This window comes from Candoia aspera, chromosome 2 (genome assembly GCF_035149785.1).
Source record: "Candoia aspera isolate rCanAsp1 chromosome 2, rCanAsp1.hap2, whole genome shotgun sequence".
Classification (NCBI taxonomy): domain Eukaryota; kingdom Metazoa; phylum Chordata; class Lepidosauria; order Squamata; family Boidae; genus Candoia; species Candoia aspera.
Genome location: NC_086154.1, coordinates 108,570,533 through 108,589,676, shown reverse-complemented (window position 1 = coordinate 108,589,676; position 19,144 = coordinate 108,570,533). Strand labels below are relative to the sequence as shown.

The following is a 19,144-nucleotide window of genomic DNA, read 5'->3' as shown; positions in this document are numbered from 1 at the left end:
TGGCCTCGGTCGGTCCTCCTCTGCTTCTTGCCGTGCGGCTCGCCCTCCTTGTCCGCGTCGCGCCGGCCTCATCTTCCTGGTCTTCTCGCCGTCTACTCCTCCCGCGGCTCGTTGTCGTCCGGTGGGGCTCGGCGAGGCTGAGTTTATGACTCTCAGCTTTATGTCATGCGCTGCCTACCTCTGAATAATGCTCAGACACTGGTTCTGTGGAACAGGCTCTGATTTATTCACAGTGTAGGTACAGTATAGGAAAAAAGCTGAGAGTGACAGGAGCGCGCCAGTGCGGGGTTTAAATACCCCGCGCCGGTCAGTGCCCCCTCACTCGCGGTTACGTCACCCCCCTTTGTCCAACACGTTGCCCTGCCGGTAGGTGAGGGGTTGCGAGGCCCCGCTGGCGTTCCGGGATCGCCCATCATCGGTTTCTCTATTCCTCCGGTGATTGCTGTCAGCTGGGCGATCTCCGTTGCGTTAGCGCTAACAGCTTGGGTGTGCCTCGCGATCCGTTTAGCCATTGTTTCTTGTCCTTCAGTCTTTGTGAGTTGATGGCTACTTATCTTGAGCCCCTTCCCCTGTTTCCTTGCTATTGTCATGTGTGCCATTGCGCTGATGTCTTCAGCTCAACGGCACTCATGACAATGCCTTGGGGAACCCCTGTACATTCAGGCTCAAAATATAGGCCAGAAGTTACAAAATTATTATATTTGTTCCATGTGTAGGCCTGTGTAGATGCATTAACAGTGTTCTTAAACTAAAAATAAAGAATGAAACTTACATCTTTAATGTGAAGTTGCCCGAATTGAAATAATTTTTAAAATAAATTGTGATCTCCTAGGGAACCCCTAGTGAACTCTTGTGGAACCCTGGGTTAAGAAACCCTGCTTTAGATCCTTCCCAATCTGAAATGCAGATTATTATGAAATTATTAATATTTTAATTTTAATTTGTATATAGCACTTGTAAATGTGCCCAATTAGCAAGAACAGAAACATATATCCCAAAATACAATATAGCAATGCAAGTACACTATTGTAAACATTTTAATGTTTTAATAAGAAAACAGGCCATGAACAAACATATCAACTGATAGTGTTAAAATAGATAAAGCCAGAAAGGACCCCTTTGGAGAAGGCAGACTATCTAGATGTTCTCCTGCTTGCAGGTGATGATTTCATACAAATACATTAACTCTGTTTTTGTGTCTCTGCTAAATAATTAGGAAGGCACCAAATGAGGCACTGAAGAGTGAGAAATATAATAGCATCATCGGTTATTTGGAGGCACTCTTTGTTTTCAATTGTCCAGAGCTAGGTAATAGTAGGCCAGCTTGTACTGAAATCTGTTCCATTTAGACTGTATACTATCATCAGCTTTGTGCAGCAAAGAAGGCAGCAGAATTGTCCTGCCATTTATTTCCCAGTGACTTGGGACACAGTACCGCATCTTTGACTTGTATTTGGTATCATGAGCATTCTTCACTTGTTAGTGCCTGGCTTGAACTAAGTTCTTTGCAACACACAGTCCCTGTGCTTGAGTTTGGACATCACCAGTCAAGGCTGAGATGATCTGAGCTGTGTACAAAGCCAGTGTATGGTAGCTTTTAGAATATCAGACCAGAATAGGAAAGACTCGGGATCAGTTCTGCATTCATCCACATTACTCATTTGGTGATTTTAGGACTATTAATCTCAGATTAATTATGCAGTATCAAAGGGTTGTTGTGAGAATGGGTGTTTACTGCCTTGAACTTTTTGGAAGAAAACCTGGGGATACAAATGTACTTCAGTACTGTAAATGTAAACAACGTAGTATTCAATTTAAAAGAACAATCCTATGAACATTTACTCAGAATAACTGATGTCAGCAGCCTTCCTAAATGCAAATTATTTTTTTTAGCAAGCATTTGCTAGTCTGGGTCTTCATCTTGTGTTGTGATGTTGCTGTTGGTTTTGTTGCTATTATTATTATTATTATTATTATTATTTAGGAGTGCTAGATTAGTATGATTTTTTGACCACTTTGACTTTGAAAAATGGTTACAAATATGTAAAAAAGAAGCAAACAGATTGAGTGCTTGAATGGTTCAGTTGCTTCTCACTAGAATCCTTCTCCTTTGACTAAACAAGCTGTTTTAAATTAAAGGACCCCTTATGTAGCCAATATATGAAGAAAGAGAATGAAAGAGAATGTTTAAGAAACAATAACCTGAAGCTTATTTGAGAATTCAAACCATGGTTCTTTTTGCAGTAAACAAACATGGACTCATCCATTGTCTATTTCATAATGAGTAAGTGATGTGGCAGCCGTTGGTATAAAGAAAACCAGAATATTGAACTGATTTGTAATACACCCCTGAAAGGGCACTCCTACCCAGACTATATAAATTTCTCCATGTCTCTTCATTCAGCTGATAGCTACCCATCTGTCCTCACTGAACCGTGGCATCTTTTCCAGGTACAGTTGATCAGTCAGTGTTGATTACAAGTTATCCTTAGTGGCTCCCTAGCTATGAAATTCCACATTTACAGAAGGCAACAGCTTTTGTTGGACTATATGCCTATGGTTGTGGAGCACAAAGGCTGGCAGCGGCCACCAGCCTATCCAGATAACAGAAAGTTGTACCAGGCCATGACTTCTGGCAGCTCAAAGTTGGTCCAAGAGAAGTTACTAACTAAAAAATAGGTATAGACCTGCATCCGGGGTGGGGGTGGGGAATGTACTTTGCAATGTGAAAATACATAAAGATTCCTGTGTATTTTTATTTAAAGTGGTTAAAATTTGACATGTTTTGCATACACTTAGGAAGCACCATTTGCTATGGATAGAAGGGCTTGGAACAGACTGAGCAGTTGATTATACTATATTTTTATGGTATTGTTTATATCTCATGTTTCATTTTATAGAGAAAGTAGGAAGGAAAATTCTATGATTGCTTGCTCAGTGTTTTCCAAGGTATTGGTATAACTTCTATGTTTTATTCATGTTTTCTTTCCTTTTTCCTTTTTCTTTAACCTGTTTCACAGACTTTTATGGCATAGCAAATTACTAAATTATTTTTTCTTATAAGCATATGCTTTTTAATAAGCATTCCTGATGACTCACTGAATACTTTTTAAGTATTTCCTTCTTCTTCAGATACTATTTTGTTTTAATACTACAGTGTTTATAATTGGTCAGGTAGTATGGAGTAAGTTATTTTGAATATACTTTTCCAGCAGAAAGGCTATTATTAGATTAATGCTGCCTTACCAAAAAGAAGGAAATAAGTTGTAATGCTAATCTGTGAATCTCCATGTTCCTAGAACTGTGTGACATTTGGCAGTATACTTCTTTTTCTACCATCAGTAAAAATCAGTTTGCAAGATTATCTCAAGCCAATTGCATATATAGCTATTATAATCATATTATTATAACGTACATAAGTATAACATGCCTTTACATGCCAGGAGTGCCACCGAGAAGGCTATTTCTGTTTTCCTGAAAATATTTGTGAATTCATACTAAATTTTACAACATCCATTCCCAACCTGGTGCTTTCAAGGTGTGCTGAACTACAACTGTCTTAATCCCTAATGAAAGCAGTAACAACTTTACTTCAATATCTGGAATTACATTAAAGCCAGTTCTCCTGTTAAAAAGAAATGAAGGGAACCAGGATCAACCTGACCCATCTTTTCCTGTTGCTAGGTAAGGTACATCTTTCCTTATTTTGAAAATATGTTTAGTCTAACTAATAGGTGTCTGATTTCCTCTTTGCTGGTATAATTATATGCATGTGTAAAGTTTAGCTTTGGAAACAGACAATAAAAATGATCTCATTTGGGGCTAGAGAACGGCTTTTCTTACATGCAAGTAAAGGAAATGTGGAGGAGATGCTACAGAAACAAGTACAATTACTTATGGTTTGAAGACTTGAAATCAGCATTTATTCTTTCTCTTGGTGAAGAACTAATAAAATCAAGGGGGGAGAAAAACATTTCTGGTGAGAAGAAAACCCTACTGAATCATAAACACATTTCATCTGATGTCAGAGATGGTTCTGATAATCAAGGTGGAGAGGAAGAACTCACTTGCCTTCCCCTCATCTCTAGCAGCTGACTGGGCTGCTAATTGAATTTTACTTAGTTACTGGGGTGACCAACACAGGCCTGCAACTAGGGTCTGTGTCACCCGGGGCAAACATGGATTCCGCGCCCCTTTTGGCGCCCCCCCAGCGCGGTGCCCTGAGCACATGCCCCGCTTGTCCCCCCCCCCCCAGTTGTGGCCCTGAACCAACATCTCCACCATGCTTGGGGCAGAAGTCCAGTTTCTAAAGCACATGAGTGTTTGCGTGTGTGTGTGTGTGTGTGACACACATTTGGGCTTTTAAGCAAAGGCAATGCAAAAGAACTCAGGAGGAAGAGCTCTTCTGCTGCTGATTCACCATGCCAGTTGAAGTGGTTGCCTCGGTTTACCACAGGAGAAACGAAGGGCCAGCTCATCTGGAGCAATGAACAAGGCTTTCTCTTTCTCTTCTTCCCTGCTCCATTTGCAATATGGAAGCTGAACAGTGTGCGTTGTGTTTTGCTTCAATGATTAGCATCCCCTTGTGTGTACCTGAGGGGCAGTTGGTACAGCGGAAGGATGCAGAGCCAGCCGTTTGGGATAAAGAAGCCATATCTTCCAGCCCCTCCTTTCTACTGTTTGTCTCCCAGCTGCTGCTGCCTGAGGTGTCCGCCTCATTTTACCTGAGGAGGCAGGTCAATAACTGCAACTGCTGAACATGCAGGAACATTTGATGAAATGGGGCAGCAGGACTCAGGAGTGGACTCTAGGGAATTATAGGCCCTCTGTGGATGGCCCAAAGTACTGCCTACTATGCCAGCTCTCGTGATTGCCACCAAGATCCCTGAATGGTGTTTGTTGTTTATTCATTCAGTCACTTCCAACTCTTTGTGACTTCATAGATCAGCCCATGCCAGAGCTTCCTGTTGGTTGTCGTAGAATGTCATCCATCCACCTTGCCCTTGGTCGGCCCCTCTTCCTTTTGCCCTCCACTCTCCCTAGCATCAGCAAATTCTCCAGGGTGTCCTGTCTTCTCATTATGTGGACAAAGTATTTCAGTTTTGCCTTTAATATCATTCCCTCAAGTGAGCAGTCTGGCTTTATTTCCTGGAGGATGGACTGGTTTGATTTTCTTGCAGTCCAAGGCACTCTCAGAATTTTCCTCCAACACCACAGTTCAAAAGCATCGATCTTCCTTCTCTCAGCCTTCCTTATGGTCCAGCTCTCGCAGCCGTATGTTACTACGGGGAACACCATTGCTTTAACTATGCGGACCTTTGTTGTCAGTGTGATGTCTCTGCTCTTAACTATTTTATCGAGATTGGTCATTGCTCTCCTCCCAAGGATTAAGCATCTTCTGATTTCCTGGCTACAGTCAGCATCCACAGTAATCTTTGCGCCTAGGAATACAAAGTCTTTCACTGCTTCTACATTTTCTCCCTCTATTTGCCAGTTATCAATCAAGCTGGTTGCCATAATCTTGGTTTTTTTGAGGTTTAGCTGCAAGCCAGCTTTTGCACTTTCTTCTTTCACCTTCATCATAAGGCTCCTCAGTTCCTCTTCACTTTCCACCATCAAAGTGGTATCATCTGCACATCTGAGATTGTTAATGTTTCTTCCAGCGATTTTAACACCAGCCTTGGATTCCTCAAGCCCAGCATGTCGCATGATGTGTTCTGCGTACAAGCTGAATAGGTAGGGTGAGAGTATACAGCCCTGCCGCACCCTGAATGGTGTATCCACATTAATCTGATTTGCAGCTGATATTTAAGCAAGGAATGGCAGTCTTAGGATATAGGTAATCCCTGCCTCCCGCCCCCAGCATAAGAAAACAGTTTTGCTGGTTTAGAACTAGGAGTTGAGTGAGGACTGAGCTGTGAACATCTTTCTCAGTTTCAGCACAAATGTTGGTGTTTGTTTGAGCTACAGCATATTGTGAGAAACCTTTGGTCTGAAATGGGTACTTTGTGCTTTACTTTTAGCAGCCTTGCTTAAGGTAACTTGGCAAAATTCCTCTGCCTCCTTGGAAGAAGAACTGTTTGAATCACTGCTGGATGCAAATGCTCTGTACCAGACTCACAGAAATGGAAATGGCCCCCTACTAGTGAATATCACTGTGGTGATGTCCAATGTGCTAAATGTGGTATGTATTATAATATTTAAACACTTGTGGATTGTCATTAACTAAGGATTCTGCTCCAAAATAAAATAGGGTCAAGATGACTCTGGGTTTAAATTGTTCCTAGTTTCTATGGGAATCAAAGTGTGTGTCTGTGTGCATGCTTGCGCACACCAGGGGAAGGAGCCATAACAGCTAAAACATTGTGAGAGACCAACAGCTCATTGATTTCCTAAGCCTCATCCATGTAATACTTTTATTGATCTATGCCAAGATTCATAGCACAATCAGCCTGGTGGTGTTGATATTATAGCTTGGAAAGAACATAAAGAAATCAATGTTGGTAGCTTTGCTGCCTTCGAGCTGCCGGTAGGTATACAGTTTGCGCTTTGTACCCAGTTCCCTGGTGTTTCTCTACTTCCTCAGGTGTGAAGTCGTGACAAACCCTTCATCCCACTCTACAAAAAGAGAAGTTAACAGCATTTCCCTTCCCTGCATTCCCTGTATCTGGCAGTACTTATTTCACAGGGAGAGGTGGCCTGTGAGAATTGGTAGCGAGGAATATGTTTGGAAGAAATGTAAATGAGTATCTTGACACAGCTGAGCTGCAGAAGTGCAGCTGCGGTTCCTGATAGTCTAATAATGCCAGTAGCATTGTAGATTTCAAAGGAGAATGGCTTTTCTTGGTTTGGGCAAGTGGTAAGGGAAGGAGGAAACTAGACAGGCGATGAACTCGATGTCAAGAGAACTGTCACGAAATAGGGCATTCTGCTGGTAGAATAAAAAGCTCCTCTGAACAACACAATACCTTGGCCAGTATTAAAAAATAGCTTTTTTTCTTTTTGGAAGCTTAGTCTTTGAAAACTACTCTACTCTACTCTACTTAGCTTTATATTGTGGATTTTCCAAAAGAAAATGCAATTTGTGTATATAAACACATGGAAGGAAAATGACTATGAATTATTTCTCCACTAGGACATCTTGAAATATACAATCACATCTGTTCTGGTCTTGAATCAGGTAATACTTACTCTTTTTCATCAAGTAAACTGGGAAGAGAGACAAAGAAGGTCTAAAGCAGAGTGTGCAGCATAAAGCTCCCAAAGCTTTGTTTGAAGCCCACAGAACGTTGCTGTCAAATTGTTAATTTTTAATATGACAGAAAGGGAAAATTACACCACGCAAATGAAATTATATTCATGGTATGTCAATTACATTTAGATTACACCCACTCCTTGTTTAGCGACTGAATTCCATTCTAACAACCAGGTCATTAAGCGAAATGGCTGCTAAGTGAACTGGTGACTGAGAGGGAGAGAGAGTCGCTGCAAAAATTGCTGGTTGCTGCTGTCCCATTCAGATAAAGTTTTCTCATACAGCTATGCCAGCGCTGCTCTCACTACAGTGTGTGTTGTCGTCATCTGCACAAAATGTGGTCATAAGTGCACGCATTGGTCGCAAAAATTTTTTATTACCATCGTATTTGTGAATGGTCACTAACTGAGATAGTTGCTAAACAAGGAATGGGTGTAAAGTGAAATATATTTTTGCCTTGACTCCACCCACTTCTTCATTCTGGCATCAGTCATTTTTTGTGTCCAGTCCCTGGCACAGCACTCACAGCCCTGAGCTTGAGAGGTTACGCAAGTGTGCTTTGAACAAAAGGTAAGAACATTCTGATCCTGCTCCTCTCTTCTTGCATCCTGGTAAATTTGTGCATATCACTGATTGCAGTGGGATATACACATGAAATATAAATAAAAGAATAAATAAAGATGTACAAACCATTTGGGGTAAATTTTATATGTACTTAATAATAAGTATCTAGAGCACATTTTCCTGCAGTGTACAGTTTTTAGCCCAAAATTACACCACATTGTTTGGAAAAACGCATAATTTGAAAAATAACTGCATTCTGATTTGGAAAGTGTGAATTAAATGCTTTTTAATTTTTTTAATGCACCCCAAACCATTTTTTCCAGCATCCACCTCTAGGTGAATTCCCTCCTGTCCAACCACCGGAGAGCCAGCCCTAAAATCTCATCCTTGAACAGCTTGTTTATTAAAAATACAGATGACTTTCCTTCTCCTTCAGGGTATAGTGCAAACATAGTGTCTCAAAAGAAATTGATTATCCCCTGGGGTATTCTGGGAGCTGTACTTTCGACAAAGAAGATGGGCAGAAAACTCACTACAGAAAAACCTTAGCTTCAGAAATCACTAGCCATGGGAAATGTGAGAAGTAGCTTGACAACTGAGTTAGCCTAAAATCCTTACGGAATATCTACCATGCATTTAGGCTGCTCCCCAACTTTTCCTCCTCCTCCTAACGCTGCCTTCATCCAATACCCGCGAAAAGACTTTCCATGACTCTTTATCCAGCACACACTGCTAACTGAAATATGAACACAGAGCTATCACTGTCCATACAAGTTGATCCCCATTCAGACCTTCACCCTAATCTTAACCATAGGCTAACCTCAGTGTAATGCCTATAAAGACATTTTCCCTAAGTGTTGCCCCAACACTCAGCCCTTACTGTAACGTGAACGTAGGGCTGCTCTCCTCCTATACCATTCCGATACTTACTCTCACGCGGTTTATGGCTTCCTCTGACTTGGAGGCGTCAGGGGCTGAGGCTCCTGATTCAGCTGGTTGTCAACTTCAGGTGTTCATAGCAGGAACAGGTGAAGGAGGAATCAGGTGATGGGAGGCCCAATCCTGGCAGAGTTCCCCATCCAAGGATTCATCAGGGGTGCTTCTGCTCAGTTCCTCAAGAAGCAAAGGTATGAACGCCCGTAACTGAGTCACACCTGCATTGGGGCTATTTAACAGCAGGTGTCAGTGGCTGGCCAACTTGTTGAGAACAACCATACCAACCTTGGATCTGCATTCCTCTGTTCTTGCTTCCTGCTTTGCCTTTTAAGCCTTGGCTCTCTGATGCAGATTGACTGACTAATCTCTTCGGTGACTGAACTTCTGGACAGTTCTCGACTATGTTTGTGTCTTTGAACCCGTGCTCTGTTTTGCCTCTGGACTGAACTCTCTGACTGCCTGGCTGTCAGGCAAGGCCCTGCTCTCCGGGGGATTTGGGGCGCTTATGTGTGCCATCTCTGCCTACTTTTGTGTGTGACTGCTTACTACTCTTCAGCAAACCATTTGAAAACCAAGCCACCCTGTGCATCCTGTCTGAAACAGGACACACCCTAATTTTTAGCTTACACTTCGAAGAATCCTAACCCTAACCTCTCTCTATTATCCAAAACAATTTTTTCTGTGACCACTGATCAGCGCACATTACAGACTGAAAATGAGCATGAGGCTACCCCGTAAAAAGATTTTCCACGAAGGCTTGATCCAGCACACATTGCAAACTGAAATACAAACATGAAATGCAAACTAAAATACAAACTGAAACACAAACACTTCCTGTGAAAATTCAACCCCCGATTTAATCCTCCCCCTAATTTCATCTCAGACTCAAGGAAAACTAGCCCCCACCCTAACATCACCCTCATGGCCATAAAAATGTTTTCAGCAACCTTTGACTCAGCCTTGAACTCTACCTGTAGCAAGGCAATAAGGCTACCACGCTCCATAAAGTTATTCTCTGTTCTGATCTTTAATTTCTTGCTCATTTTAAAGAAATCCTAAGCATAATCCTACATGCACCCTAATGCCCATAAAAAGACTTTTCCTACCTGTTGCCCCAGCATTCAGTATTAACTGGGGGATACTCAGCAATTAATGTGACGTTTATAGAATTCTGTAAGTTGAAAGCCTCAATCTGCAGGGTGGCCAAGCTGGAAAAGGGTGGCTTAGATTTTAACACTGTTAATGTTGGGAATGGGAAAAGTGAGAATGAAGACTAACATTTTCTCTTGATGAATCTTTCAGTCCTGGTATAATGAAAGACTGGTTTGGGATGAGATGGAATTCCCCTTCAGCACCATCACTGTGCCTTGGAGTTCAGTCTGGACGCCATCCTATACAATTCAAGAAGCGTAAGTAGCACTAAAAACTAAGAATGCCAATGATGTCCATAAAGAGACATATTGGAAGAATATACTGCAGGATGACTTGGACATGAGACACATCTATTTCAACACCCGCCTGTAGAAGAGCCAGTTGGTAGCACTGTAGCTACAGTAACTGTCCCCCAGCATTTGATCACGACAAGAACCGTGGGTCTAATCCTTTGGCAACCCTGACATCATGCAAAAAGCAGAAACCGTTCTCACCTTTGTACTTGAATAGGGTATTATACTACCTCTCTTTCTCTCCTAACTTTTAATACCCATTTGTAAGAGTCACTGACAGACAAAATAATAAACTGAAGAAGCTTACCTAACTATAAATGCCTTGTTGCATATGTGCTTTTCCCCTTTTTTACATGCGTATTATATTATAAAACATATTATAAAACTGGATGAAGAGTTGCTCGAAGTACTAGAAAGCTGATTGTGACTACTAAGGTGGTTGTGTCTCCTGATTCCTGTAGTCACTAGATAACAAACAATATGACTCTTGTCCCCCGTAATTTAAGAAAAAAATCTAATTGTCCACAATCTAATAATATAATTTTTTAGGGCCTCAACCCAGTTGGTTTTGAATTGGATTTGTATAGTTTGCTTATGTTTTATTTCTGTTTGCTGCCCAGAGTACCTTCGGTAGATGGGCAGCTCTCCAAATCTGTTAAATAAATAAATAAGCAAGCAAACAAATAAATAAATAATTTTGGAGATCCTCTTGGCTCCAACTGGTGGAGACTGCAGCCAGGAGGGCTTTTGCCCAACTCCATCTTGCACACCAGTTGCAACTATTCCTAATAGTTACTTGTGTGTTTGTCATTATCAGAATTGGGCTGCTGCAATGTACTGCATGGAGGTCCAGAAGCCAGCAGCCCAAGAACTGATCGGGGCATCATCCATGTTACACCACTACTTCAGGAGCTACACCGGCTGCCTTCAGCTACTGGGTGCAGCTCAAGAAACTGGTCGCTTTAAGGCCCTGTAGGGCTCAGGGTATGAGTATCTGCAAGACTACCTTCTCTCCGTGGACTTTGCCCACCTGTTGAAACCGAGTGGGGAAAGCTTACTGCAGGATCATTTCGGACCCCAGGCATAAGCCCTTTATCTAGAGCTCCCTCCTCTGGAGCACCATACTGTATTCCTTAAGCTAAGGTTGTCCCTATCCTTGTTCACATTCTGGAAATTAATTAGATATAGCTTTTCCAGAGAGCTTTGGGGGATAGGTGAACACTGAGTGATGGTTGATGGAAACAGCTACAGTTGATTGTTGATTATGAATGGACGGAACAATATAGAGGTGATGATTTATTGTTTGGTTTGAAAATATGACGTTAACTGCAACTTAAGTGCAATGTCACGTGACTGTGTCGCTTAGAAATGGCAATTCTGGCAGTCCCAGTTGCCGTTGTTAAATAAGGACCACATGGGTCATTAAGTGAGGACCTTACATGATCACAACTTCTGACTTCCTGCCAGCTTTCCCATTGACTTTGCCTGTGGGAAGCTGACAGGGAACAACAGAAACCGTAATCACATGACTGCAGGGATGCTGCAATGGCTGGAACTCTAAGGCCTCATTGTAAGTTCCCCTTGTTCAGCATTATTGTAACTTTGAACAGTTGCAGAATGAATGGTTGTAACCCGAGGACTACCTCTTCTTCTATGTTGGTACCCAGAAAATTAGAGTACCTGAATGTGACCATGAAGTCACCAAATGTTCTGTGTAACTGAAAGGAGGGTATAACTGTACTGGAATAGGCTCTAAGCTATTTTGGTCATAGCCTGCTCTGTGCATGGTACATATTTCTCTGCCAGAGAATGGTTACAAAGAATTACAATTTATTTAAGTCTTGCACTGTGTGCTGTTATTCTGAAAAGGGAGGGAAATAGCTGTGGTAGGAGCGATTGATACAGAGTGCACGTCTGATCCAGAGGAAGTCCATAGGGCTGTTCAAAATCTTCTCAATGCTTTTTAATCCTGAAAGAGACATACAGGAAGCACCATCTTTTATTGCAAATGACAGCTGAGTAGCAATTTTTCAGCAAGAATGTTGAATACATTCCTGATGGATCTCTGATTTTTCTCTTCAGGGAACATGTTCCAGATTGTGCCCCTACAGTTGCTTTTTTTCCTTTATGAGCCATATATGGAGTATGGCCCTTACATTTAAGTTTCATGCAATGGCAACTAGTGGCAGATTCAGCTGTGGGCTTCTTGACCCCCAACTAAATCTAACATTCAGTTGCAATAAGGTTCTGTATAATAAAGATAATCATGCTTGTTACTCTTAGTAAAGGTAAAGGTTTCCCTTGACATTAAGTCCAGTCGTGTCCGACTCTAGGGGGTGGTGCTCATCTCCGTTTCAAAGCCGAAGAGCTGGCGTTTGTCCGTAGACACTTCCGTGGTCATGTGGCCGGCATGACTAAACGGAACGCTGTTACCTTCGTGCCGAAGTGGTACCTATTGATCTACTCACATTTGCATGTTTTCGAACTGCTAGGTTGGCAGGAGCTGGGACTAGCAACGGGAGCTCACCCGTCACGCGGATTTGAACCGCCGACCTTCCGATCGGCAAGCTCAGCAGCTCAGCGGTTTAACCTGCAGCGCCACTGTGTCCCCTTGTTACTCTTAGTTTTGCAAAATATACTCTAAAGTCCTTTCTTCCCTACATTTTGATAACTAAGAGAACCCAACTTGAAAATCACTGAGAATGTTCTGGAGTGAAAAAGATAAGTGACTAACCCCCCAAATATGCATCAGTGTGGTACTTTAAACCACAGCTTGCTTTTTGCTTTATAAATGGTTGGATGTGACCTGTTATGTGAAGAGATGGATTTGCTTATTTATTAGAATTAGACTCTGCCTTTCCTCCAGCTCCATGTGGTGTACCTGCTACCTCCCCCACCCCCCGTGAGGTAGGTTGGACTGTGAAATTGTGTATGACCTAAAGAAACTTTTGAGTTTCCTTGGTTGAGTGAGGACTTAAACCTGGCTCTTCCTGTGCCTAATCAAGCACCGTAACTACTATACCACAATGATTGTCACAGTGAATTCAGTTGAGTGTTAAGACTTCATATTGAAGAATGAAGCTTGGTGTTCACTTCTCCTGCATTACTGTCTGCTTGGATTCAAGGATGAAGCAGTAGGATCCTGCAGTGGTTGTTCATTGATCTCATGCTTCCTTATAAATTAATGCTGAAGAAGCATTAAATTATAACATGGAGTCTACAACACTTGGTTAGCACACATGCCTGGCCTAAGTGCAAGCAATTAATTTGAGCTTCTTACACAAAAGGAAAAGTGCAGATGAACTTCATGTCCTACCACCTACCAACCCAGTCTTCCTGCAGCAAGCCATGGAAATTTGAGAGTTTTAGTAAGAAAATAAGTGCACTTTTTCTCATTTGAAACTTCCATGAAGTCTCAACATTTTAGAAGATAACAAAGTTGTGAAAAGCAACCTACCTTTTGCTCATGTCACCTTTCTTTAATTAAAGGTTTGATATCATATGGAGGGAGGAATCACCTAATGTGGTACTTCACAGTGATGGGAAAATCGAATTTCAACTTGCACTTCGCATTGACAGCAACTGCAACTTTGACCTCTTCTATTATCCGCTAGACAGCAGCCAGTGCTTTTTGAGCTTCTTCTCACTGGCCAACAAAGGTAGGCAAAAGTCTGCACTCATGGACAGCACAAGCAAACTGGCTATCCTGCACTGAACAGAACTCCATTCATTCCTCAGGTGGAACCATCGATGGTCCCTCCTGAGATACATTTTGGACACAGCTAGCAAGGTCCTTTGTGCTTTATTTCTGCTGCCACTGCACACATTTCTAATTTATTTTTTTAGGGATTATGGTTGTTGATTTGGGTAAATGTGATGCGACTGATTATGGAAGTGTAATGGACCCCAATGGATAACACTGACAGGATTATTCATGATATTGAATACTGCCAATTGCCACTCAGTCAGTAAAAACAGCAGGATGGTAAACATTGCTCAGTCAATTCGCATGGCTTCCACATTAAAAAGTATACTGTGCCCAAGTAATATTTATTGATACAAAAATGTGTATACTGCTGAGTGTATACATAAAGCCAATGTATGATAACCAACGGACATTGTCCACTTAGGCACACTGTCACCATCATTATGTGGAGCTGCTGTACAAAATATCCAGTTCACATTACCAGTGATAGGATATTCAACGCAATATTTATATTCATGCAAGAAGACATCTGGAAAGAGTTGAATCTTTCTACCCATAACCTTTGCAACCTGCTCAGGGCATCTGTGTATTTGTCCTCAATCTGAAAGCAGCAAATCAGACCAAAAAAAAAGGCACAAGAGAGGACTTTTAGGGAAGAAGCTGTTACCAGAATTTGGCTGCTAAGCTGTAGTAATTCCAAGTCTAAGTACTCTAGTAGCAGCAACTCTGCTACTATTGGGGGATGAACGCTCACTTACTCTAACCTTGGTTATTCCTTGGCCATTTTTTCAGCCTACTGCATTTCTTTTCCCAGATGGCTTCTAATATGGTTAATACATTTAGTTGGACTTAATACTCTCATGGAGATTACATCAGATTTTTACTTGGAGAGTTCTCTTGTGAAATTACCCAAATTATCAAGATAAAGAAAAGTACCATATGAAGAGTTAGCCTCAGATATTACTGTCACATAACTCCATTTCAGTTTTAATTGAAATAATTGTATCATGGGAGATCTCAGTGTCTCTAACCTGCAAGAGTCCAGTTTCAGTGTGGTTCTTTCATTGAAAAGCCATTAGCATAATTGTTGGTAGCCTGAAATTTATTTTTTATTTAAATCTCCTAGAATATGATGGTGATTTTAAAAATTATTTTAAATTATTCTTTCAAGCCAGTGAGATGGAATTCAAAGTCTCCATTGAAAATGAAATTCTGAATTTAAAGCGTGAATATCTCATCACAAGTGTGAACATCACAAGCCAAAGGAATATGCCACATCCTTATTTTGTGGTCATGGTAAGAATACCGCTTGCATTATAATTTTTAAAAAGTACCTTAGTGGCAACTCAGTCAGGGCCTATTTTTCTAGCTGATTGGAGCGATGATGCATGCAGGTGCTCTATCCTGTGCCTTTGAAATGGATATTAACAAAGGGAATATTTCTTCGGGTTGTCCCTTCCTCCCCCCTCCCCCAAAACAAGAGCACTATAGTTGGGTGGGTTCATATCATACAAAACCATAATCCATCATGTACAAACCACAGTGGCTTGATTCACACACTGTGTTTAACGAAAGTAAACAAACCACATTATGGCTTAGCAATTTGCCTTATCAATGCCCAACAAGTGAACTTTTAGTGGAACTTGCAAAGCCTGAATTATTCTTTCCTTTTTCCATGCAGTCTGGCTTCTTTTTCAGATAAATCTAAAAAACACAGGAATACGAGCCATCCTTTCCTTGGTAGTGCCAAGCATTGCAGTTGTGGTAGCGGATCTCTGTGGCTTCTTTATCCCTCTCCAAGACAGATTGTCATACATGGTCACTTTGCTTCTGGCATATCTAGTCTTCTACTCATCTTTCATTGGCTCCCTACCAGGATCATCTTCCTGCGATCCTCTGCTCAGTAAGTTGTATAAGCCGAAAAGATATCAAGCAGCAAGTCAAAACCATCCAACCAAGTATGTCAGATGGAGAGTTTTGTCCACATTATCTAACAGGTTAAAATGACATCCAGAGAATGCATTCATCCAAAAATAAGACTATAATTGATGATATCAACTCGTACGGCTCACTCTCCCACTGAATTGTAGTATAGATCTCAAGGAATCCTTACCCTAACCCTACATTCATCCTAATCCAAATTTATATATTGGGACTAACCCTAATTTAAGCACACAGTTCCAACAGTAACGTAATGTGAAGATTGAGAAGCCCCATCAATAATGCATTTAATTTCTTCCTTCTTCCAATAATGTCTTAGGTTATTACTACACTGGCCTTCTGATATTACTATTCCTTAGCACAACTGAAACTATCTTGGTGCTGAAGCTGGTAACCGATAATGTAAATCTTTGCTTGGATTATGGATTTAAAGCAAAAAAGAAGGTAACTTCTACAGTATCAAATGACCAAAGTTATCGATCAGAAGATGCAAAAGATTCTAAAACAAAAGGCAAGTAAATAGGATATAGAGAAATAAAACTGTAACATTTTAGAAATAAGTCGATGAGGAAGCTTTCCTTCAGTCTAATGACATAAATCTTGGGTGTAATGAAAACTGTTTGGTAGAAAATTGGTCTGCCCTCTGAAGACTTTTAAAACCTGAAAGTTACCTGGGTTTTTTTATGCTGAAAGTAGTGCTGCTATTTTAATTATTTAAACTAAGGAACAATTATGTTAATGCTTTGTGCTTTAAAATTAAGCCACAAGGCTGTGGCTGGAATAATAGGGCAGCAGTAGGGCTAGATGGTCCATTCCTTTTCTCCAGACTTGGCTATGATGATACAAGGCAGGGTGTCAGTAAAAGTAAGGGATAGCAACTACAGCAACTTGTACCCAGCCAATGTACTCCTTGTTCTGGTTTTAAATCCTTAAGCTTCAGAATAAGTGGGAGAGTACCCCTAACAAGAAACCACAGAGAAAAAAACCTCACCAAGTGGATAACTCCTACACCAAGAATTTTGCAAAGCCAACTCATTTTCTGAATGAAAATCTTTCATTCGTGGAAATCGGGCCCAAATGTTTAAGCTTTTGGACCTAAATATTACAACTGACATATAATTAAATATATGTGAAATGAGTTTTAATTCTGCTCATCACATGGCAGTTGTATATTCCCTCAAGATTGTTCAGTAATACTTCAAGTAACTTTTGGCTGGATCTCAAATTCTGCTTCTTCGGTTTTGAATTGGCAAGCTGCAAATTCACCTGGTCCCTTTTTCTCTTTTGACCAACAGATTGTGGAACAGATGAAGAGTCATCACATCTCAGACATAGTTCTGGCACTTTGGACAGGCTCTTCTGCTTCATCTTCTCAGGTCTGGTGATTCTGTTTCATTTCCTATTTATAGGGCTCTGGTATCTATGGAAATGTGTACCTGAGAAGCCTCCTGGAGAAGTTTATCTAGATGGAATTAAGTGGGACCAAGGAGAATAACATGCCATTCATACTAAATATCCAGCTGAAATGTTATATATGTATGTAATTTGCTTTGTTTTAAATAAAAACAGCTCTTACTTTCCAATGGCTCAAATCCAGCATATTTTACGAATTACTGCTAGTTATTTAAACTAATGGACATTGGGTATCCCAGTAATCCCAGTAGTATGTCCAAAACACTTTGGCTGCATCAGGTCATTCTCAATCTACTTTTAGAGTTAAGGTTTTATTGCTTTATGAACTAGATCCATTGTGCTATTTTGATGTAACGTAGCCAATCTTCTCTACCAGTGTGGGACTACATATTATCATGGCCATGAGTGTTAGACAGCAAATGCTTCTTGACGAGTGTTTCTAATGTTTTTAGTTTGCCAATAGGTTAAAATAATTTCTCTTTCCCCTGTTCCAAACTATTTGGAGATTAGTAGGTAGTTTTGCATATTCTTATTTTTCATTTCATAGCATTACTTTTGTATTATGTATTGATCAGATGTTTATTTGTAGCTTGTAAATTGTTCTAAGAAGTTTTCTATAGGAACATAATATGTAAATGTTGCACAAAAATAAATGCTTCCAACTATTATTCCATTATTTATTATTTATTATTATTATTAACCACCCAGAGTCACTGGGAGTAGGGCAGCATATAAAATTATTATTATTATTATTATTATTATTATTATCATCATCATCATCATCATCATCATCATCATCTAATGGGAAGTGCTTCTGGCTTCTGTGTGCTTATTTAACTTCTAGGTGATGTTACAAGCTATAAAAAATTAGTAAAAAAAGACATGAATGGTCGGTGTGAGGAACACTGACTTTAGAAATGAGCTATTCCTATCCTTTTTCACAGAGAAACCTTTCATGCCAAAGCATGCAATTTTTAAAAACTTAAATTTAAAACTAGCTCTCCAAAACAGAGGCCACGATCATTTTGCTTAAGGAGTCCAAACACTATTTTGTGCCCAGAATAAACTGCTTGGGTAGTTTATATTAGCTTATTTGACAATACCAGTCGAGCAACAATACACATCTATTTCAATAGTTCCAGCTTCTAAATTATAGTTCAGTTAACTTCTATGTATTCCATTCTGTCCCTCTCTCCACCTGCCTTTTTAAGTAAAAGGTCAATACCGTATTGCCAATATATTAGAAGAAAAAGAAAAAAGAACACCAGTGGTGGCTTTTATTGATTCAGTGACAGAATAATTAAAGGGATTAAGGGCATACAATTTGATCTTTGTTCACCTGTTCAAAAGAATACTCAAGCCTATGATTCAAGCTTTGGCTGGAGTAAATACAGAGCAAAGCATAAACCTAGAGGCTGTATACAGGTAGAAAGCTAGAACTATATCATATTTCAATTATCTGCAAAGTCTGTTCGTTCACTTGTTGACTTACAGATGTTCGTTCACTTGTTGACTTTAGCATCTTTGTATATGTGAATAAATCAGGCTCAACATGTCAGAGAGGACAACACGGCTGTCTCTTTGGAAGCTTTTTTCAACAGCGTTTATTTTTACTTCAGCTTTGAGTCAACTTTGTTGAGCGCAGCAGAGATGAGTAGGAAATGTATCAGCTGGCCTACAGCTTCACATTTGCAAATAGGAATAAAGATAATGGGACAGTAATAAGAATAACATATAATAGAACTAATGGGAGAGAGAGGATAGTCCCGTTAAGAAGCAAAGATGAAGTTCTTCAAGAACTGAAAATGGGAGTGATAGAAAAACATAGAATGTTAAATACAGTGGGCTTGCCAGATGTTCTGCAGTTTCTGTTTTCTGCTGTAA

At 40.4% G+C, this 19,144-nt stretch overlaps 1 protein-coding gene across 1 annotated transcript; it reads left to right on the top strand.

Moving 5' to 3' along the window:
* Nucleotides 1–4,854: 4,854 nt before the first annotated feature.
* On the top strand, nucleotides 4,855–17,232 carry ZACN (zinc activated ion channel). Its single transcript, XM_063292922.1, has 9 exons — nucleotides 4,855–4,894; nucleotides 6,024–6,184; nucleotides 7,136–7,180; nucleotides 7,746–7,825; nucleotides 13,690–13,859; nucleotides 15,078–15,202; nucleotides 15,605–15,809; nucleotides 16,167–16,291; nucleotides 17,143–17,232. Exons 1-9 carry the CDS (start codon nucleotides 4,855–4,857, stop codon nucleotides 17,230–17,232), a joined length of 1,041 nt encoding a protein of 346 aa, XP_063148992.1.
* The last annotated feature ends 1,912 nt before the right edge of the window (nucleotides 17,233–19,144 follow it).

What these genes read in the sequence shown, in the direction of transcription:
- ZACN (XM_063292922.1), top strand. Translation starts at nt 4,855, where the DNA reads ATGCCAGCTCTCGTGATTGCCACCAAGATCCCTGAATGGT. An exon ending in TGTCCAATGTGCTAAATGTG is followed by an intron (nt 6,185 to 7,135) that starts GTATGTATTATA and finishes TTTCTCCACTAG; the next exon opens with GACATCTTGAAATATACAAT. An exon ending in GATTTAAAGCAAAAAAGAAG is followed by an intron (nt 16,292 to 17,142) that starts GTAACTTCTACA and finishes TTTGACCAACAG; the next exon opens with ATTGTGGAACAGATGAAGAG.